Genomic DNA, 24,205 nt, shown 5'->3' with positions numbered 1-24,205 from the left:
CTGTATGTAATGATTTTTTCCTTTGAGAGAAGACAGGAGAAAGGGAGAGGAGTTTGTGCCTTTTTAGGTGTACTTGATAGGATGGATGACTACTTAAGACAGGGCTGAAGTTCTGATCAATTCGGTCATGCCTCCCAGTGTTGCCTTGCTGAGTTGGGAGATGATGACCTCCCCATGGAGGGGTTGAAACATTCATTGACTTTTATGGGAGTTTCATAATTAATTCAAATGGACCACATATTACCACTACTATTCTTTTTGGAATTATTTGCTTCTTTGAATGATTAAAGACTTTCCAGCAGGAATAATGTTATCATTATACAGAGGGGGCTTATGGGAAAGACAAAGAGAGACTTTTAACCAAGGCCTGTAATGACACGGAAAGAGGCAACAGTTTTAAACTGAAAGAGGGTAGGTTTAGACTGGGAAGAAGGAAGACATTTTTTACAGTTAGGGTAGTGAGACACTGGATCAGGTTGCCCGGAGAAGTTCTGGATGTCTTGTCCCTGGAAGTGTTCAAGGTCAGGTTGGATGTGGCTTTGAGCAACCTTGCCTAGGGAAAGATGTCCCTGCCCATGTCAGGGTGTTGGAACTAGATGATTTTTAAAGGTTTTTCTGACTCAAAACAATTTGTGATTCTATGATGTCTAAACACAGATTAATACAATGCATACAGCATCAACGTAACTGATTTTTTGATTTTAAATATTTGTGTGCAAGGATGATGGTTGGTTTTGTTTTTCTTTTTGCTTACTCCCTTGGCCCAATTCTTCTCTTTACATTAGAGCAGACCACAAACTCAGAGAAAATCCTGCACGTACCTGTTTCTCCCCACTGGGCTTCTTGTGGTTTAACAGCAGCTCCACAGCACCAACTACCTCCTTCCGTATGGCGTGCAACAGAGCATCTCCCACATACACATTAAAACTTAAGAGCAGCTCAATGAGCTCAAGGTTCTCATTTTCAATTGCAATAAGGAGTGCAGTTCTTCCCAGGGGATCAATGCAGTTAATATTGATCTTGAAATAAATTTCTGCTTCCTCCAAAGCCTTCTTTACACTGGCATAGTCTCCTTTCTCCACGGCATTCAGATAGGCTTTTTCTGAATGAGACAGTTCAGACTCTGCCCGTACGATGCGAAGAGGGATACGATCTCTGTAGGGAGCATTGACGCTTCTTTTATAGTAGAACTGGGCCATATTTTATGCCATTCTAATACTTTGTCTCTGCAAGATGAACATAAAGATTAAGTCAATAATTTAGGGGGTACAGTGCATCAAATTAATATTTGCAATATACAAGTATTTAAAACTCATACTAAAAAGGGATGTTGAAACACATACAAATGGTGTCTATCAATAGAACTTCTAAGATCTGCAAGAGTAGAAGCCAAAATATTGCTTGTTTGTAACATACCAAGTGAAAGCATATCTGTCAGCATACCATTTGCTTGTATGCATTTCTTAGACCTGTGGCAAACATGAAATGACACGATACAATGTAGTTTGCACCAAAAGTGTAGCTCCATTTCATCCTTAATTTCTTCATTCAGTTCCACTACCTCATGTTTCCCACAGCTGAAGAGTATGCTCATGCACAGTTGCCACTGCTCAGTAGATTAAAGGGCACTCACATCTTTTAAGCTTGATTGTAGTGGCTATGTCACCTAGAGATTGGTTCAGTTGCCTGTATAAGCTTCTGAGGCCTCTCTGAGATGCTCTAGTTACGTCATCTGTACTCCAGCATGTCTCAGGTCATTCACGAGGTCTGTGCACATTTGGTACCTCCATGAAAATGTCTCTGACATCCTACAGAAGCCATGTGTCATTTAAGGGTTGTGTGTAGACAACTAAATACAGCCCTTCCTACCTGTTTCTTTAGGCTGGGCAGAAAGAATATGATAGAATCTGAATAGTTATTAGCATTTACATCTTCCTAGTGCTCAAATTCCCTATTTATCTGTGGGAAGACTTATTTTGCACAGTTCAGCGGTGAGCTTCCCTACGAAGATTTTGATTCAATCTCATATGCTATTAGAAAAACATTCACATAAAATGCTTTTCTAAGCAGCACTTACTAATGTATAAATTAAAATTCAGAACTCAAAAGGAAAAAACAAAATCCGTAGGAGATAAATTTCCAAGGAGTGGTAGATAATAGTCACAATTTTGATTCTGTACTCTTCAGTTCTAAACCAGAATTAATACAAAAACATAGCAGCTATAAAACAACTCCAAAATCTTACTTATAAAAAAGCATTTAATGTCTGTGCTTTTATTCTCTATACTTTATTCAAGGAATTTGCAAAAATAATTCCTTCTAACAGAATGATTTTCTCCTGAGTCCATCTTCTACTTGGGTAAGAAAAAAAAAAGGAAGAGGAAAGAAGGAAGAGAAAAATTTGACCTCAAAGCAAAAAGTACACAAAAAATATTTCCCCCTGCTGTTCAATTAGAGGCTGAACAGTCTATCTGATGAAGAACTGCAGTTTCTTGAAATTTTCTCAGCTGATAATGCAAGTTGCAGTAAACCACTGCCTTTTCCTCCACTCCTTACTCCTTTCAGTCATTAAAATCTCTGTTGAGATCCTAGTTTAAAAAGATAATATATGTTGTTATTATTTTTAGGTTTTGATTCATCAAAAAAAAAAGTCACTAACAGTAAGTGAGGAACATAGTAATTTATCTTCTCCACTCTTCTTATGCAGTGTGATGAGAGGTAAGTACAAAAGTACAAAGGTTGTTACTGAGTTGTTTTCTTTGTTTTTCAGAGCAGATCAACGGGACTTGAGGCAGGCAGACGAAAGCAAAAGAGACACATGAGAAAAATTCTCCTCCATATCCAAATACAGGAGCTTGGGAATTGCAATCCTTTTCAAGATGTTTCCCAATTTTCCCAACAAAATGGTATCGGTCTGCAATCTGGGCTACTAGAGGTTGCACAGTTTGTGGATTATGTTCTGTTAATCTCACTCTAAGTAAAATACACTGCAGATTCATTGCACAGTTTTATACTCCTGGAAGAGATATCACATTCTTATGGTTAATGCACTTTTATTTTACCAGTTAGATTTTAATTATTTCCTTTCAAAACTGGATTCAAGAAGGAAAAAAGTGTATGTTCAGACCCAAATGAACAGACTTAAGTGTAGAAGTTCACAAGTAGGTATCTACCAGGAAGGTGGGCTGCTACATTCCCATGATAGCCATAGAGATTTACAGCTTCATTCCTCTGCTCACAAATTGTGGTCTGGTACTGGATGCTGAAGGGCATCCTACCTGAGTCCAGCTGCCACCTCACAATGACTTCAGTCTCAATAATGACTCTATTTCATATCTGTCAGGCAGACATTGAATAATGCACACACATTATAGACACGTGGAGCAAACTGAGGGACTGCAACTGGAAGGTCAATGCTATAAACTTCTCCCTCTTGAAAGCACAGAAATGAATAAACAGATCATTATCTCCCTGTTTATTGTGAGTCAAATTAGGAATTAAATTATATCAATGAAACCAGGCATCATAGAGATGCTTATGGTAGAAGAAGAGTAAAGCAACCTATGGATGGGATCTACCATAATTTCACTAGGGTCATTTGGGGATTCCTTGTTTCTTTATTTTTATAAGTGTGAGGAAGATGTATTATTGTCTCACTGTACGCCATAAGGAAAACACTTGTTGGAACCTTTTTTGCTTACCTTCACATGATTCTTGAAAATTAGATCTGAGCTTAGTTTGTCTCTTTCAGAAGAGACACATTAAGCACGCATTGTCATTCTTCCAAATAGCTGTCCTCTGCTAAGCCTTCTTGCCTGCACCACTTCCTGAAAATATCATCCATACATAAAGGTTTGTATTAACTAAAAATCTATGTTTACATGCAATTAGGAAGCAGAGATTAATTGCTGATACAGTATGATCCTGGAAGGTGATGTAAACATCAAAAATAATAGTTCATGGGTGTTTACAAAAATAATTTTTTGTTTGTTTGTTTTATTTACAGGTAGATAGTGTTGTATGACAACCGTTACTGTGCTGTCACACGTAAATGCATGCATATGACAAATTTACATGGGCATATCATGAGAGCTGTAAGTGCTCGGAGTAGCCAGCAGAGCTAAGGAAGTCTCCAAATGCTTTGAGCTTCTCTGCAGGAACAAGAGGCTAAAAAACCAAGAGGTCCAATACACTAGAACAGTGTGAGGGAAATGAAAGAAAAAAAAATATGGTTCAAAACTTGAAAAATTGTAACTATAGTCTCCAAAGAGTCCACACATCAGACACATAATAAAAAGACTTCTCAAAAGAAACAAAGACAAAATAACTCTCTAAATAACTACATAGTGCTTCCTGCCATGCCAAGGAAATATCATCAGCACCTGAGCAGGAAAAGTATATAAAAAAGGAAACTGTAATACTTTGACAGAAAATAGATTCTTATGAGACAAGATTTTTTTTCTTAACATGCAGTTTTATTTACACCTACTACAGACAACTATTTCAAATTATATGGGAATGGTTTTTTTCAGCCAGGAACGGTAACATTTCACCTTCTTTGCAAACCTTTTACATTTCCACTCTATCATTATTTAATAATTTGATAATTCTAAGAAAGTCTGATGTTATGAATTTTACTGATACTAAATAAACAATAGGAAATTTTCTTCTGGTGCTATATTGTGTGTGTATATATGTATATATTATACACACACACATGCACATTATAATTCCAGGTACACAGAAATTTCCCATCAAAGATACACCTAAAAAAAAAATAAAAAAGGCAATTAGAATTCCTTGGCATTTATCCAACCTCTGTGTTTGCCATATTTGCTTCCTCTACACATATGACCATATCTTCCTTATTTTTCCAGGAAACCCTGACTTGCATTTCCCTTGCATGCTGTCCCCTATGCCAAAACACTATCAATAGCCAGGTGCAGGAGGCGTATTGGAGTGACCCATTAACAGGCACCAAGGGCCTCTGTGACAAGCCATTTCTGCTGCCAGTCACAGCAACTGTGCTTACAGATTGCAACCCTTTCAGAGACAGGAAAAGACCAATGACAACATATCTTCTTCAGCAGATGAGCAGCTGGAGGGACATGGATGTGCTCCATAGTATCCACATGTGCAATTTCTGAAACCCTCACTGACGCTACCCTTCTAAAGATATGGTATTTCCAACATTGACCACTGTTACACTTACTATAGCAGCATATATACTGTATAGCTTCTTCTCTGACGTCATCAAAAGCACACTTCTGATTTTGCTCATGAGTTTGTTTTTCAGACTATTTGCGTGAAAAACAAACAAACAAACAAACCATTCCCCGAAACTTCATTACTATGGTGTCACCCTACTCAGGAAACCAGAAAACTTACGACAAGTGAATAACATGCTGATTTCACTGTGATCTTCTGAAACTATTTTATGTGCAATTTTCATGGCAAAGGAAAGTTTCTGACATTTGCTGTGTTCATGAAAGTATGAAATTTTCTTTCTAAAATAGACGTGTGACATCCCAGCTTTAATCTGACACAGAACCCTATTTGATACACAGTAAAAATGATGTTCAAAGAGCATTTTGGAAAGCAAGACTCTAGCTCTGATAAATCACAGTCCAAACGAAGCATAAAGTTCCTTCACTGTCAATCACTAGAATAGATTGTTTCATTTCAACAAGCACAAAAGAAATTCAAGTAAGTCTTTGATCTCTGAACCCAGCATCAGTCCAGAAACTGGCATATAACCAAAGTTAAACAAATAACTTAAACATGCTTCTAGCATTGAGATCAACTGGATAGGCTGTGCCTATACTGTTAAACATACTTCACCCAAAAATAGGACAGCTGAATGAGAACTGTCTATTGGGAATAATTTGGGGTCCATGCTAACTCCCACACTTTGCCTGAAAATTTCATAGGAAGATGTTAATTGGGCTGAGACAACAATTGGATTGATTCCAGGGACTGCTCAAACAACTTCAGCTGCAGGTGATGGAGTTTCACTGACCACGTATGCCTTTAGCACTGTTTATTTTACAACTGCTCTAGCTGGCAATACAGTATCCTCACCTGAAAGTAATTTTTCATTGTTAGAACTACAATCAGCTTCAGACTTGAAAGCTAACAATAGCAAAAGTAGCAATTTGGGCTTTTAACACTGAGTCATGCATGCAGGAGATAAACTGAATAGCTCAATATGGTGTACGTTCCCTCTGAGGCCATTGATTACTTTGGAAAAGAGCTAAACCTCTTGTGTGTTCTCTGGTTTAAGTACCCTATAATCCAAGTTGCAGTAAAGCAAAGAACATGACTTACAGCTGCAGTGAATGATGGGAGGCAAGCTGTCATGTTGTGTTCTAGCTTCAAAATCAGCAAGGCAGGATATCAGCTATAAAGAACAACTTTCAGGGGCCAAGGTACAATGGATATATGACAATGGATATAAATTCTACCACCATTTTATATGAGCATCTTAAAAGACCGAGTCCCAGGAGAGTGCAAATGCTGACACTGAATGTGATAAACCTTTGATGCAGTGACACAGACTACTTGCTTAGGGTTTTTGGCTTTTTTTTTTTTTTTTGCAAACTTTAAGACAGGATGCAATTTCATAGCATTTTGGGGGGGGTTAAAGCATGGTGCTTCATATATAGCATACGAATGTTCTGTAAGTTCATTTGATGCCAAATGGAAGAAAATTTGCATTTCTGGGGCTAATGTCACAGCAAATCATAGTTGAGAATGACAGGTTCTTCTTTTAACAGTGACCTTTAAGGTCAGCAATGGTATCAGCTTGAGGTTTGAGAAATATCAAAGTATAAAAAAAAAACCTTTAAGAGAGGCATTAGAAATTACTAACTGATCATAGAGGGGTAGGATGATTTGGGGTCAGGAATGCAGTATTGCAAAGCTGCATAATTTTTAAAATCAGAGATATTCAAGAACTTCCTTCTTCAAAAACTCCTAAAACTGAGCCTAATTTTATTTACTTTATGAGCGAAAAATCAGATAGCTCCCCCATGAAAGAGCACCACTAGCTCACAGAAGTATCATTAGATGACAATATTAAATTAGTTCATCTTTCCAGTTTTATTTAAACTAGAAAAAGACACTGTTTGGAAAAAAACAAGATGTATTGTTTCCTCTTGCTGATGGGTAGAATTATGCAAATATCCTTGGGAATCTATGGGAATGACTCTGAAGCCTGAGCTATTTGTGCTTGCTCTGAGGGGAATGAATAGTGAAGCATTTAAGCCTGCTACCAGAGCAAAGGAGACAAAGTCTGATTTCCACTGACTGACATGAACTTCTTTGAAATGATGGAGCGTGAAGGATGTGAGTCCAGCCTACACCCAGTAGGCACCTAGTTTGGGGTGGGAAGGATAGAGACAGCAATAACACAGATAATGATCTTGAGTGACTGCATCATCCAGTTGAACTGACCTTCCTGTCTCCTTGGCTAGTGTTATTCCCCTGGGTATACTAAAGGAGCTCTCAAAAATAGTTTTCAAGAGAAAGTACTTCAGTATCATCTGGCTACACATAAGGCTGCCTTCCAGCATTTCCAACAGTAGTGCTAATCTAATGCCCTGTGGATGTAATTCTGCAGCAGTCATGCAGCATGGCAACAATTCTCAGGAGATGTGGGGAGTGGGCCGTCCCCTGCTCCTGGAGAGAGTGGGTGGTCTTTCTCCAAACGTGGAAAGCACAGGAGAAGAAAGTACACAATTTCTGCTGAGAAATCAAACTATGGTTGGGCAGAAAGGGTCTGACTGTACAAGTTCATTTGAGGAGGAAAGGAGAGAGGATGCAGGTTAGCTTCGGAAATATGGGACAGGAGCATTACTTGTGGGAGTTACGCTATAAGTGGCAGTGATCTTTCTGTGTTTAAAGGTACATTTTCACACAAAACCACGTCTTCCCATGCTTCACATGATGCAGTTCCAGGCAGCATGCAGTTTGGCCAGAAAAGGCAGGGTTTGGGCAGACTGCCCAAATACTTCTAGTAAAGATTTGCTAATAAAAACTCTCCATTGTGGGTCCATTTTCAGATGTACAAGCTAAGCCACCCTCAGGATAAGTTACAACACTTCGTAGTATCTAAGCCAACAGAGAGCCAGCTGTGAAGAGATCTGTGTACAAACATATACGCTCACATAAGCACTTTAGTACTGGCTGCTGCCCTCAGAGTGGTATGTGTATTTTGTGGGGAGCCTCAAAAGAGGCTGAACTAAAATAAAACAAAAGCTGGCAATAAATAAAGGCTAGTTAGGAGAAACTGTTCAAGTTTTGGAATTTATTGGCCTTTTTCTACCCACATCCTTAGTGGTTCTGACCTCTCACTGCTTAGAGACACTTGAGTCAGTGCATTTTAATACATGTTCCTGAAGGACTTCATAAAACTAAAATCAGGAAAACTTGTTATGTAAGCTCACCTACCAATAATAACCCACTAACTCAAGTAAAAAGAATTATAATGATCAATCAAATCAAAATCAAATTTATATTTAAACAGACCATTTAAACTCAATAGTAGATGATGTTCCACAATCTAATTAGTTAGATAACACAAAATGTAGTTATACAAGTCTAGAAAAAAATGGTTACACATTGGTGATAAACCCCCAACAAAAGAATTTTATTTAAATCTGTCAAATGTATAATTTGGTTAGTTAACTAGTCTAACAGCAAAACCTAATTACTATCTGGACCAAAGCCTGACAAAAATAATGCTAGCATTTTTCTCAAGAAATTGTATACTTATCTGATGACTAAGCCCTTCCTGCCCTTGTATCAATAAAGACTTCAAAGAATAGAATAAAAAACCAAAACTCTGACAACTCCTATTTACCAGAAGTCATAAAATGACAGCTTCATGTAATTCAAGATCTTTAAATGTATAGCACAGAACATGCCCTAATGAATAGCTTGATAAGGTATTATATAAGGCTTCTAAAATCCAGGGGAACAGTTCTTTCCAGAAATTTGCCTACATGGCCAAATTGTCATTTATGCTTATGCCCAAATAACATTGCAGGATTAAAAGTCTCCTGCTAAGTTAGAACAGGAGTGAAAAATATAAATAGTAGCAATAAGAGAATTCTCATTGCTAGGGGGTGATGAAAACAGAAAGTTGTCATGGGGATTCCCTGGCTTACAAAGGCACGTCTGTTATAATGCTCTATAGATCTGTGACCCAGCAGTAATTATGTAAGATTGGTAATAGCTCAAATACTTGGAGCACTCTTCAAGAAGTTTGTATTTTCTTCTTTGTGTGGGAAAAGGTCAGAATGATATGCATCGGTGTATTACAACACAGAAACTTTAAAAAACAGGTCACTTGAAAATCTAAACAACAAATCTAGCTCAACACTTACTTATGAACTGCTTTCTGAGGTATTATGTAAAGTCCATTACTGTAAATAATGACTCCTCTCCCAAATATATAATTCATTATTCCAGCATATTATTCACAGAAAAAATATATTTGACAGATAGGAAAATACCAAATAATTGACACATAAAACTTTCACTGTGGAAAATGCATCTTTTCACGATTTTCAACCGGCAGAAGATTAATTCTGCATGCTTTTAGCGCAGTTTTTCGCTCATCTAGTTTAAAAAGTAATCAGATTTATCTCTGGAAATAGGGAGTAAGCAACTTCATTTTGAAGCACCTGTGTTTCTGCACCTTGAGCCAGAGGGACAAGTTCTTCTAAACACAAGCTAGCCTAACTCAGATTCTTAATGTAGGAATACCTCTTCAGCAAGACAACCAAATAAAAGCTGAAGAGAACAGGAAGTGACATTAAAATTTCAGGAAAATGAAACTTGGTTACAAGAAACTCTTTGAAACAACACTTTAACTATCAAGTAGGCCAGATGCTATGAGAGATTCACAGACTAAAGATTACTATAAATATCTCATTTGAACTCTGACATGAGACCGGTCAAGAGAAAATCAGCATGGCTTCCTGGTCCTGAGAAGGCTGAATTGGAAAAGGCTTCCTGGGCCACCAAACCCAGCCTCTTACATGAGCAGCTCTCACAAACAATCTGACTCTGAAAAAATCAGACTCCCTATTACAAGTATCTGGGATCTCCCCGCTTGGCCCACCTTCCCCTCCACTGCTTCTGTGAGTGACAAAGCCTCATTCTTCTGGCATGACAACTTCCTCAGTCCTAAATTAAGTTCAGCTGTTGAGGACTACTGACAGGATCATCCTTCCTCCAGTATATTTGGAAAAAAACTATACTTTCTTTAGACTTCCTTTTGCCAGGCTGCACAAATCTGGCTTCTTTACAGCTCCAGCCCATTCCCTGCACATTGGTGCCACCTGAAAACCCCAGGATGCCCCACCTGTCCCCAGCTGCTGCCCTGAAAGAGCACTGGTCCCCTCTAGCTCTTATGTCACACCCCTGGTACCCTCAGGCATTTAACTGGCAGTAGACGTCCACAAGTGGTCAGCTGACTTTAACCTTCTGTCTCCTTCATGTTTGCACTATGCCTTTGTCATACCACTTCTTCTGAGTGACCGAAGTGTAGCTGTTACTCCAAGATACACCTCTCTGCATTCTTGTACAATGATTTCAATACTTTTCTATCTTAGGTTTAGATATTTTACTTGATTAAGTTCTAAATCTACCATCTTCTTGTTCAAGTCTGTATCATAATCATCAACCTTCAATTTGCCAATAACCCATGTTCTTTCCCTCCTCAGCTGTTCTCAGTCAATAAACTTCTGGTGAAAGGAAAAAAAAAATAATTTTACAAATTATTCTTTATTTACTATTTATTTACAATACAATTCTATACTTACAAATTATTACAGAAATGCTTGTGGTACTTAATTTTTCAATGATGCATATATGTAAGAACTTCTTTACTTCTAGCAATCCTCTTCCTCCCCAGTGCTTCAGTTTTAGCCAGTTTTCTCTTTACTTAGATGTCTCACACAGGTCTCTGACTCTGTTACTACTCAGTAAGTCTTTGACTCTATGACCTCTTGTAGTTATGAATGTCAAATGTTCCTTCCCTGTGAACAGCATGAACTTTATATTTGAAAACTTTGTTCTAAATATACCCATCACCATTTTATTTTATCGAGTAAGATAGGTGGAATATAAATAACAGTGAGGCAAAAGAAAAGCGATCATCAAGAGGCTAAAAGTTGTAGTGTTTACTCTTTTTTTGAAATAAGTAAAATGACATCCACTTCATACCAGTGAATGTAAGAGGTAAATACTGTAGGTATTAACCATATGCAGTGGTGCTGTACCTAGATGCGATATATCTAAATTTAGACAGCTTGTTAAGGTTTCTAAGTTGGAATGTATTTATCTTGTTGTCTTTCTAGAGTTAGCGGAAAAACAGAAGGAAAGTTCTGCTGCAAACAATTCAGTCAAATCTCTATTTCTTTCTTTTGACTGGTATAGGTGCGTATGAATCTAGGCCTGAACATCTGCATTTGAAGAAGTCTCTGAACCAAAGATGTTCGGAAAGTTTGTTTTGAAAAGAAAAAAAATGGCAAATAAGAAATTGCATTTGGTCAAAACCAAAGGAATACAAATGTACAAAAGACGGCACACCCTATCTTGATTAGGAGTATCAGGAATATCTCCTGATATGAGGGATATGCAGGTTCCTGTCACTACTGTAAACCAGATACATAAATAACCTATCTGCAGGCTATGGGACAATCTTATTTTGGAAAGATTTCCCTTTGCAGGAAACTCTTTTCTTACTCTAATTCTCTTCTATGTACAAATACATATAGCAGCACATAAGGGACTGCACCATGAGTTATGGCACATGTCCCCTTTCAGATGCTGTGCTAAACCAACATATCAAACCATTGGTGGCCACTAGAAATCTCATGAACTGTCCCAAAATATTAAAGAAGGTCACTCATGTTCAAGGGATATATACGTACAATTCATTATAGCTGGTAAGGGAAGTAATACCTACTTTTCCCTGAAATTAATTTTCTGAGAGATGAAACTGACCCTAAGCTGCATAAAGAAGTTGACCTTCAAATACATATGTGCAAGCTATTAACGTTATTCATCACTGTGCAGGTCTATCCTACATTCTCCATAGTCCCCTGCATGGTAACGTTGCACAGTTAGTGACATGCTGAGTGTATGAATTTCTTTAAAACACAGCTGCTAGTGATGGAGTTTCCATTTTTTTCAGATTTTTTTTTTTACTTCTAAAGGATGAAGGTTATCTTTAGTGGTAATAGACAGACTACCTGCATTCCTGCATTGTTGTTTTCCCTTTAAGAAGGCTTTCAGCTTTCTTTCTGACTTCAGGGAATAGGAAGAAATTGAAATAATGCTATTTTGATACTGAACTTCTGGAAAAAATTTATTCCTGTGAGCAAGGAATAAAGTAATATTACTAATGTGAATGAGAACAGTTTGGTGTAGCTACTAAGGAAAAAAGGAGCTTGTAAACATAACGTAGGTTTAGATACTACCTAACGGCTGCAGCATTTTATATTTCATCTTCTCACTTATTAAATTGCCATGTTAATATGAGATCAGGCCAATGTTTTGAACACTCAGCACATTGTTCCAAAGCATAATGTTTCTGAACTTTAATTTAAGCATCTTTTAACATAATTTTAAAAAAATAACATCAGGTTCCATCCAAGTCAATGCAGGCTCTTAGAAAATTGTATTTTATAAAATCAGAACACATCTCAAAGTATTTACACATAGATTTTGGAATTTAGGAGATTAACACCAAATAAAATGGTTTCAGCTTTCAAGTAAGTGCAAGAGAGGAGACCCAGGCCAAGATGAATTGTAGTTGCCAGAAAAATTTGCTAAAGTGAGAGGCAAACCAAGATAGAAGATGGTCTATGAAGTATGTAAGAGTGCACACATCAAGATATGGACAAATCAGGACCTGATGAAAGAAAAAACAAATATCCAAAATAGGTATTTAGGGAGAACAGTAGGGCAATTGAAACAAACAAACCAAAAAAAGAACACATGAAACTGCAAAGAAAATGATGAAAATCTAACGATGACTCTTAGAAATTCCACACACAGGAGGTTCATTAACTAAATAAGGAACAGGTTATTCTGGCCTGACAGTAATATCTTCCCTGAAAGCAAAGCTAACAAATTTTGATACAGCAACGTGCCCTCCGGCCATTGCTTCCCCACACCTCAAGCGGTGTCCTTGGCAGGGATCTCCATTTGTCCCTGATGAGCTGTGCTGCTTCACAGGACTCCCATTAATCCCCAGGACATCCACAGACAGCTATGCTGAACGCTGCTCACTGCTGAAGTGGGTTAGTGCCCTGATGTTCTGGGTACTAAAAACATCAGTGGTTTCTATTCAAGGAAATCTAAAATTACGACATTCTTTCCATTGAGAGCTACAGCTCCAGACATGTAATAGCCCTTAACAAATAATCAGGAACTGTCAACATAATATCATTCATCATAAAAGCAGTTGATACTGTTTTACCAGAGCTCTGAGGAGAAAAAGCGGACAAACAAATGAAAGTAACCCTTTTTAAAATTAATGCTTGTGAATGGAAAGAAGACTCCTTTTAGGAATCAAAATATTCAAAGCAACTTTTTTTTACAGTAGCAAAATTGCAAGACTATCAGATGTCATGGATAGCATGTTACTGAAGCACGCATCCCTCAGTTTTCTACCCTCACTGCTTGGAACAAGGGGGAAAATTGAATTGCCATTGGCACACACTGTACTTAAGTGCTTACTTACCTCTGGTTGTATAAGGAGATGCTGGACAAGGTTTTAATGTAACCATTCCCATGGCAACCATTCTCATGGTAAAAATGAGCAATTTTGTTTTTCAGGGATAGAACTGTTTCTACACTAATCACACTCATTTGCTTAGATAGTGAGACAAATGGGACTAATTCAAGGGTAGTAGATATTGCCTTTACAGAGTAGTTCCAAAGCTCATTGCACAGTGGCATGTCAGGGAGAACTTAATCAAGCTAATTGTCTCAAAACATAAGGTCAACCTCAAGGTAGAAAAACCAGCTGTTAATAAAACACTCCTCAGAAACAATTACTCAGTTTGACTGAACAGGAGTATCTTCATCCTGCATTTTACAGAGATCTGTAAGAGTAGTAAATGTCCACCATTTTTAGCAGTGGCTTAGCAACTGACAGGACAAGGCCAGAAAAGAAATTGTAACAACATAAGAACAAGAAGAAATGGGCAGTGGATCATGCAACTGAATGTGTCCATCGGAATATGGTAAATAACACAGAATTGAGAATTACACCCAGTGGCAGGGGACCCTAAAAGCATACTCATATTTATTTCTGAAAAGCAACCAACTCTTTGGATGAAAGCTGTGTCAAAGTGCTGCATATATTTGACAATCATTTACTAGCAAGTTTTTGGCATTTTGCTTCAGGCAATCTCATGTCCTTAGACTACTTCTTTTTGGAAGATAAAACTGTGAGTGGGATTCAGTTCAGGGTTAAGACACCTACGTTAAATGTCTAAATGTAGACATCGACATTTGAGATAAGTCCCCAAAACTCCCTCTGTTGTCAGTGGATAACAAGGACAGGATTAGATTTTTTAAACAGAGAAACTAATGACCTTTAAGATATTCTACATGCCTGAGACATCCCTGGGCACTGGTCAGATAGGCTATATCCTTCTTTGTCCACAGGTAGAATCCAAGAAGGATGCCATCTCAGATGTCACTAGACATATACCTTTTAGCCAACTTTATCACAGCTTTAGTCAGTAGAACTAGCAGCACTTGCAAAGTGATTCAAGTCACCTGAGGTATCAATATGCCAGTCAGCTACATGTTCTCACCTAGCATACTTATTATGGGCACTTGCATGTAGGCCCTGTGTGGGTCTGGAAGCAAATCCCGCATGCTGAGCCCACAAGATGATACATTAGGGTTTCAGAGATGAACTGGGTCATGTGAAGGTCATGACAGGCAGGAAACTGGCTGCCTCCAGGGCAGGTATCCTCTGCCAAGTTACTGACCAGAAAGCCAAGGAGCACACTGAGTTTAGATGTCTGCTGGGGAAGAAAGAATGCAGACAGTCTGCAGCAAGGGAGCTGCAACACCAGGGGTGTTACTGTCAGTATGCTCCCTGCCTCTGAAGTCTATAAAAAAGCCACACACTGGGGCAGAGGGATAGAAAGGAGCATGTCTCTTCTCCCCGTGGTGTCAGTGGGTCAGCAAAGACTGAGAGTTCAAAACTGCTGGCAACATATTGCAGTGGGTGGGAGATACCTGTGGAGTTGCACCTCATTACACGTGTGGAGTTTGCCATGCACTTGTTGCTACTAATATTAAAATCAAGAATGTCTCCCATTAAATCTATACCTGATGAGAAAATGAAGATATAATACATTACCAGCCATTGTTTGGCACACACGAGGCTGTTGCAGGCGCTGCTCTACTTTTGGGGAAATTAAAGTCTTGCCTTGACACAAAGTGCTAACAGGCAACCAGGTGTTATCATCCCACAGCTTGGTACCCTGTTACTCCACATTTGAGCAAACTCAGAGCCCTTCTGGCCTGCCATCTGGTTATTTCTGATCTATGATATTTGTCTCACTACTTGCCCCACTAGAGATATATACTGCTAGGATTAAATCAAAGGTGCCAAGATTTCCCAATAATTTTCATAGACACATGATTATCATATCACATTAGAAAGGCAAACCAGCACGGAATATAAATGATGAGCACATATGTATGTATTTCAACACCAGTAGAGAACGTTTCACAGTCCAACACACTTCACTACTCAAAATGCTTTCCAGATATTTCGCTCATATTTTACTTTGCTAACTTTCACCCCATTACTTCTAATTATAGTCACACTGACCTACTTAAGTAAATTTTGCTAACAGCCTGCTTACTGACAACCACTCATCCAAGTTCTTTTCATCTGTGACATCTATTAACCAGAAAGATTTGGAGTGTACTGGATATATGTCTGCTTTTTGCTAGGGGACAATGGCCAAAGCTTTCTAGTGCATTCACAACCTTTTGCTGTCACATTTTCATTATGTGACAGCATAAGATGGCTTCAGTGTCATGTCTCACCTCTGAAGCAAGAGTCTTTATCCCTACCTTTACCTTCACATTTCTTCAATCAACTTTTCATTTTATCCACACCTCTCCTCCAAAAAAAACAAAAAATTTAACTCAGACCAGACTAAACCAAGAATAGAAAGTGTAAAGGAAATTAAGCCAGTGTTCTTGAGAACACTGCTAGCAGCCTATCTCCAAAAATTCAGTTTGTGTCAGGTGAGAAGGCAGAAGTGAAGAACTGAATTGGCTGGTGACCAGATCTACTTCTACAAGTCCAGTCTGATTTGATGAGAGCAGATGTGTGACTGCTAAAATAGCTAATCTCTGCCACGTTGCTTTTAACTGTGGAAAGCAAGGCTGATCAAGAGCAACCACCAAAGAGGAAGCAGGAGCAGGTGTACCTGTGCCATGAAAAGAGCTGTGCTATCTCAGCTATATTCAGAAAACCACCTGCTACCACACAGATCTGCATGTGACAGAACTAAGGCATAAGGAAAGTACTAGTTTGCTTATTGAGACTTGCTTTGTGCTCCTCAAAATCATGTGCAAACATTCAGTGGGTCATGACAGTGCACTGGAGTTTGAGCATTATTTTTTCGTGCTGTCATGCCTAGAGGAATAGACACTATAAGACTGTATCTGCCTCAGCAAATATCACAGTACAGTAGCAGCAGATCTCCTTGCTGAAAGCCCTGTATTTCAGGTGATTTACCTCAGATGAGCTCTATCCTGGTCATGCAAGCTGAGTGTTAGCAGCTGGAGTGTGGTAGGAATGCTCCTGGAGTGGATGATCTGGCTTTGGATCCTGTGGAGGAATCTAGTCCACATACTCCAGACCACTCTGCAGTGTCAAAGTGTGGTAGGAGAAGGAAAAGCAGGAGGGAAAAACACTAAAAGGGTACTTTGCTGTTATGATACTAGACTAATGTAGATGCAGCTACAATTATTCAATCTCTTGTTTTCAGATTTGAAACTCTAGTGCTGACATAAATTGCTCTGATCATTAAATACATAAAAAGGTTCCCCCTTGTTTCATTGGTACTTGACAGTATTGCAGTTATTTCCATGGGTTCTGGTGGCTGGTATATGGAATTGCTTAATTTTTTTAAGAAGCAGTTGGCCTTATCAAGGGAAGGGTTCAGTTACCTATATGACAGCATGATCTTTAGTACATGAGTAAGTTCTTACTCTCTGTGTTGAGTCCCTTCCAACCCAAACTGTTCTATGATTCTATTATTTAAACCCCACTTCTTTGTGAAAAGACAGGTCCCCCCCTGCCCCACTCCCTCCCCTTTTCCACAAATTCAGAGGAAATTGTTCTTCAAGTAAGACACTCAGACTTCCTCTTGAAAGTAAGACACTATAATCCACTTTTCAGGAAAATGAGCTTGAATCACTCCTTTCAAACCAGGAGGACATGTTATTCTTGATGTTCGCAAAATGGTTCAGTGTTCAGAGTACTGGGTCAAATCTTGAACATTCTGAGATGGTTTATACACATATATGCTAATCATAGTGTTGTTCTGAAGCATCATATTTTTCAGTATTCCTTCTGAATTTTACTATTGAAAAAGAAATTCAAAACTGATTACAGTAGGGAGAAGGGACAAGAGCCTGATAACAAAGACTAGTGCTTATAGCACTTTCTTGAAAGAGCCATGTTCAGTTCTGTATTCAGGACTGGCTAGCACTAAAGGCTCAGGAGCTAAAATAGAAACCTTCAGGTAGGCCTTTTACCAAACACAGTGTTAGAATTATAACAGGACTGTAATTAGAGTATGTTCAAATTTATTACATGGTCTAAAAATTGAGACTATGAACTGAAAATTATAATTTAATTTTTGCCCTACAAACTTTTTGTTTATAATTTTCCATAGCAAAATGTTGCTCTGACAGTGTGTAATGTTAACTTTGAACATGCATTGAAAAGAGTTTGGATTTATGCTTTCTATGCATTCTATAGTACAGATCAAGTAAGTGGAATACAATATTAAAAAAAGTCATTCTATTTTGGTTGACTCTACAGACTTTAAAAATTATAGTTATTAAACTCTGTCCACCGTTTGTACTGACCTCAACAACAAGTCAAAAGTGATTTGTCTCCAGCTACCTCTAATTTATTTTCTTATTCCTTCCTGATTGAAAACAGACCTCTGTGGCTGTTTTTCTAATTTTGTAACTGTTATATATAATGGACAGGCAAGAGTAGAATACTATGAAAGATTCACTGGCTTTTTAACTATCCTTCGGAAATTCTGCAAGTTAGCCTTGGTAATGAAATACTGCTTCAGATGGTAGGACAAGAAAAACTATTGCATGCTTAAAAACATATCTGGAAAAGTCTCCTATAATTGAGGGATTTCCAATTGCTTATGTTCATTTGCAAGTTTGAACCACCTCTGTCATCTAGGAAATTGTGAGAGTTTCTGAATTAATTACCATGTGGCTTTTTTAAAAGCAAATCTGCTTAACTGTTACAACTATGCTGAATGTGAATAAAGATGCTTTGTATATTCTTTTTCTTAAGATCATGTTCTCCACACACCACCTACAAATGCCTAAATAGAGCTACATTGTATTGTGATACTATTTCTGATTATTACTAAAAGAAGTGTAAAAAAAAGCTCCTCACATGAGAGGAAGCTTTGTCCTTCTTAAATGTTTGCTTCAGTAGACATAGCAGTATTCTAAATTACGGGGAATGTTTGGATCAAATACATCTTTATCATGGATATTTCTTCTGAAAAGACATTCATATGACTTGAATCTTCTACTTGTGTACTTTGTAAAATGCAGGTGGAGAATGAAGACCGAAATGACAAGCCATCTGGTAGCTTGTCAGGTAAAAGGGATCTGAGATATTTCCTGCTGCTTAAACAACCTTTAAAGTTGATCTAGTTACGACTTTTTTTTAATAGGTGGACTTTTGCAGAATAACAAAACTCCAAGGACTATTTCATCAAATTTGCAGTACAGACTTTATGGGAAAAGGCTGTCATCTTGCATCAGGTTAATGTACTACAAATAATTACCACCTATAACACCTTCACTCTACATCTCAAACAAATCAGTTGCCAAGTGCAAAGTTCTAAGCTTTTGTCAGCCAACTGGTAAATATTTCTAACTTCTCCATCCCAAGCTTGTAAATCAAGAAAAAATGTAGCTAAAATAAGATGTTCTGAATTACAACTTCCACCATGGTCTAGCCAACAAATAAAACATACCTCTTTACTTATATAAATTATTTTACCTGAATACCTAGAAGCTAACACCCAAAACACAAAGCAACTGTGGTGGTTATTGTACAAGTTACTCTGGAATGTAACAGAAGATGTATGAAAAAGGAAACAGAACTACAAATTGCGCTGTATCACATGACTATGCCAGAAACATACTTGGAAAAAAGAACTGAAATTTTTTCCTGTACTTTTCATGCTCCTTGGCCATTAATTCACACTGTGAGTGTACCCAGGGCTGCCCAGTTTAAGAGCATAACAAACGAAGGAACATAACAAACTATTTCAACCTTAGTGAGAGGACACAGGTAAAGAAAATAATCTAATCATGAAAAGATGATAATGCAATGAATATCAATCAGTTTTAAAGTGAACTGCATGAGGAACATACTGGAGTGACTAATGCCTGTCTTCAGTAGCTTCTCAAGACACAGAATGGGGCAATTGTGAAATCTTCCCCATATCCTGATACTATGTCTTCACTCCCACCAAGACAAACAGCCAGTTTCATCTTTTCCCACGACAGTGAGATCATCATTTCTAACTGGCATGTAAACTGTTGTGGAGGAATTCCTCCCACCTGTTTAGTTTTCTAAATTTAGTTGTCTACAGTAGTCTTACTTAAATTTAGTTGATTAACTAAGGGGAGTCCTCCTTTACAGTCAGTGTAGTGAAATAGGCTGCTACAGATTCCTCATCCTTAGGTACATCCTTTAGGATCAGATTAATTCCTCCTGGAGATCTTGTGGGCTACAAGGGAGGCTGACCCTGATTTGTTTAGATTTTGGCATGCCTAAATGAAGCAGAATGACTTTTAGTATGTCATCCAGAAAATGGATTTAGCCTACAAATTCTTTCCATGTGGGACACATGAGTTATGAAAGGCAGCAGGAGAAGGTTTAATCATGTATTAAACTGTGTTTGGATAGATGGTAATTTAGATCTGTAGTATACATATTTATAGATTTAGAGTTGTTTTGCATAGTGGAATTAATATTAACCTTTATAAAAACTTCAACAATTATATTTGTAAAATAAAAAGTGTGACATGCCTAGTTTTAACACTTGATCAATTATTTGTAACTTAAACCTTAATTAAAATAAGTCTTAGTTTAATTCATCTTTCAAAGTAGTTACTTTGAAGCTCGACATGTTTTACCAGTTTTGTGAGACTGTAATACAGTACCTCTAAGGAAATTTTCTTTTTATTTTCATCTAATATAAAATGAATTTATATTAACAACTTTGATGGAAAATCCAGTAGCCATTTACATACTTACTATACAAAAGGAATTAAGACCTTCTGGAAAACATATTTTTCCCTTTTTTGTTAGGTGAACACAACGTTCCTGGTACAACATGTAACTTAAAATTACAGCATCACCATATGACAATTCCAGGCACATTGGAGAATTCAGATCTAAAATGGTACAATTCTCAGATTTTAAATCTTTCATTCATGCCACCGTGTGAAGGTCAGATGTTGATGTTTTCAGTTGGTTAAGTACCATGGAATGTTTTGCTTCTCAGCTTAGAATATTCTTCCCAAGCAGCCGCAGGGTTTGTTCCTGGGCTTAAATCAAGACTCAAAACATTCCATGACCCTTTGCCTTGTAAACTGAAACATCAGTGTCCGCCCCACATACCACCCCTCCAGAAAGAGGGCATGTGGGATGAAACATCATCACAAGCATTCTTACACATTATTTAGGAAGAGTCACCTTCAAGGTATGACAGGAATTGTAAATAATTAACTGGATTTTAAACCCCATACATTTATTAATAGGGTTTTCAGCTTGTAAAGCTTTGAAAGAGAAAATTCCAAGAGATGTCAGGTTCTGCAAATTTTGATTTTAATTTTGCAAGTAATTTGGCCCTAAGAGTAGCAAGAAAGCAGGATTCTCCAAACTTTCTGCTGCAATGGAGTGTGCACTATAGCTTTTAAAACATGGTGGTGGGAAACTTTAAATTTACTACCTTCAATTTCACATTCTTTCATACAGTTTCTCCGGGACACTTATCTTACAGGAGACAGAACAAGTAAGTTGTTACTAGAAACAAATATTTCAGTAGCATTTATACTATCATTTCCTATTTTTAACAATTATATTTATCATTAGACTTTGTACTCCAGATCATTGCTTATGTTCAGAACTATTTCTTTTCTATTTTTGGATCTGATCCTTCAGTACTAAACATTTCATTCCCACACAACAGCCTTAAAGAGACAGTAAGACCACATAGGAAACTATGAAAATAAACATTTAGAAACAACCTTGTAGTTCAAAAAAAAGATCATGGTCAACCAGATGACATGTGCACCCTGACAATAAGCTGTGAAAATAGTTGCTTATTACTGAAACTACTGCATATTTCCTGTTTGGTTCTAAGCATAGAAAGCTCTTCCACAGCTAACCTTCAGACGGCCACTTAGTTGAGAGAAGCATCCACCTCTATTAAATCAGGAGTCAAAAACATCATTGATTTTATAATGAAATTCTACTGAACAGCTAGTTTAAATTACAATATATTCAGTAATGGACTGAGATCACTGATCAGTGATCAGGATGAGTCCAAACTGAGAGAAATAAAATGTGCTCACGTGGAAAGCTGTATCTAATTCAGGTCTGCAAGGGGTCAGAGTGTGATTCAGGAGACCTGCAGAGAGGGGGGAATCATGATCCAGTAAAATGGCTTGGGAAGTTCACATGCCAGCACCCAGGAAAAGAAGCTGCAGAAAGCTGCCAGAAAAAGGGTGCAATCCACTGCAGACAGGAGAAAGTGTGGAGAAAGAAAACCCTCACCATCAGGTAGGAAGAAGACAATGGTTTAGGAGGAGAGCACCAGAGCCATCACCAATTTCCTTCTGTAGAAGACTGTACCCTGGATACAAATATGCTTCATGAAGACTGGGATGTGGGATAAGTCTCATGTTTCAGGGGACTCTTCATGCAAAATAATTCCAGTACTTCCCCAATGATATATTCTATGCCAACAAAAGCACTTGTCCCTTGCCATAGCATTTTTACAAGTATACTGTGGGTTTTGGTGAGTACGGCCTTTCTCATCCAGCTAAATGACATAAGTATGTGAGGAAAATATTTGAAAAGACATCTCTCCAAAGTTAAGCAAGAAGCCTGTGGAATGACTGAAGGCTTCTAATGAATTAAATATTTTCTTCCCTCTCTCTGGATCATGTTAAAATTCTTAACTTCTAATCTTTATTAGAGATTGTATTTAAGAAACTGCTTTGAGATTTTTTGTGGGGCTTTTTTAATGAATCAGTGACATTTACTCACTGAGTGGATATAGTGTGTCGTCTCCAAATGAACATTACTGAAGGCAGTGTTGAAATTAAGACCTTGAACCCAAAACAGTGACTGTTACTTAATTACTAAATGTAATGGGACACAAAGCAGAAACGATTACTAAATTGATTATCGAGTGATAAATTACTTTTCAAGTAGTCAAAATATATTAACACAGAACACCAAAGGCGATACAATTACATACAGTTCCAATAGTGGGTCTTTGGTGCAATTCTTACTTTTAAAATAAAATAGATGAATTGTTGTCCTAAATTCATGATCATAAACTTTTGCCTTAAAACATCAATTGATGTTTTTTCTTTACTGAATATCTTTTAAATAAGGTGTGAAAGACATTGATTCAAGAAGTGCCCTCAAGAGGAAACACAGTTGAGTTAGAAATGGGCAGCTTTCTTTCCAGCTTGTTTTTTTCTCAGATCAGAGCTGCGAAAAAAATCTTTATTTTCTTAAGTCCCACCAGAATTTTCCAAAGTAAGTAATACACACAGATGACATTATTTTAGTAATTTCTAGAACCATCTTCTACGGTGTTTCTTCGTAGAGAACAATAGGAGTCCATTTTTTTGTTTGTTGGTTTGGTTTGGGGTTTTTTCTCTTTAAATCTGTGTGCAGCAAATCAAACATTTTTTAACATGACCTTTCGAGGTGTATTTATTCTTCCGGTTTGATCAAATTCAGATTTGAGATCACTAGCTATACTGATAATCAGGTGAATTATTGCATCATCTTCCACTGCCATGAGCATAAAAATACTTCTGCTTGCAGAAATAGCTTATGACAAGAAGTTTTTGAGACAGAAATTATTTTCTACTTATATGAAGTTCAATTTATATAATTTTAATTCTAAACAAAACACACAAATTTCATTTTTTTTCCGCACAGAACTATGCGTATGAACTACTAGTAGCAGGTACAACTAGTTTAGATGGGAATTTATTTCGCTAAAGGACTGCTGTAGTTGCTACATACTACCTCTACTTCAACAGAAGAGCAAGAGAGATTGGAAAAGTTACTGGAAAAACAATAACTTGAAAGCTAGAGGGTGTGGAAGTATCTAATTAAAGTTGGAGTAATAATCTCTGCTTTTCTATTTCCTTTGTATGAAAGAAGAGGAACCCAGCAATTATAGTCTAAAATAAATTACACTCCCTGTAGCCTTTCTGAATAAAAACAGTGTGTGCTGTGCTGATACATGAAAACATAACCTACCCCTGTTCTTTGGACATGCTCAGAAGCTGTGCTGGTAGGTTTAGGATGGATTCAGTCCTTTGTAATTACCAGAAAGCACCTACTACCCCCTGTGTTGGGTGGTGTGAATGCCAGCACACAGCTGTACAGATCTTTCCCAGGGATTGTACCAGTGCCAATGTAGTATATGTATATGGCACAGGAACAGTGTATGGACACACATTTTCCTCTCTCCTCTGTATTTTAGTCAGAGCTATGTTTGCTGCTGGATTTATTTGCTGTCATTGAATTAAGCATAAGCTCCAGCTTGTGATGTGAATACGTAGCTCCATATAGCATGGTGCAGCAACCAGCTGAGCTTGA

The 24,205-nt window shown here is 37.6% G+C and overlaps 1 protein-coding gene across 2 annotated transcripts in view; it reads right to left on the bottom strand.

The window, feature by feature from the left end:
- The window catches only part of LOC113992172 (short transient receptor potential channel 4), a 70,772-nt gene that overhangs the window by 20,424 nt on the left and 26,143 nt on the right, over positions 1-24,205 (bottom strand). The window contains exons 2-3 of one of the 2 annotated variants that reach the window (XM_039389303.1): positions 3,702-3,827; positions 822-1,226 (exon numbers count right to left, since the gene is read on the bottom strand). In XM_039389303.1, the coding sequence (XP_039245237.1) occupies positions 822-1,199 (378 nt within the window). In that variant the 5' untranslated portion in view covers positions 1,200-1,226; positions 3,702-3,827. The remainder of the gene's footprint in view (positions 1-821; positions 1,227-3,701; positions 3,828-24,205) is intronic. The other variant, XM_039389301.1, reaches the window with a different exon arrangement.

This window comes from Pipra filicauda, unplaced genomic scaffold (assembly GCF_003945595.2).
Source record: "Pipra filicauda isolate LSUMZ 115617 unplaced genomic scaffold, ASM394559v2 scaffold124_size2119055_pilon, whole genome shotgun sequence".
Classification (NCBI taxonomy): Eukaryota; Metazoa; Chordata; class Aves; order Passeriformes; family Pipridae; genus Pipra; species Pipra filicauda.
Note: the sequence above shows the minus strand (reverse complement) of the source record. Positions and strands in the feature narration are given on the sequence as shown.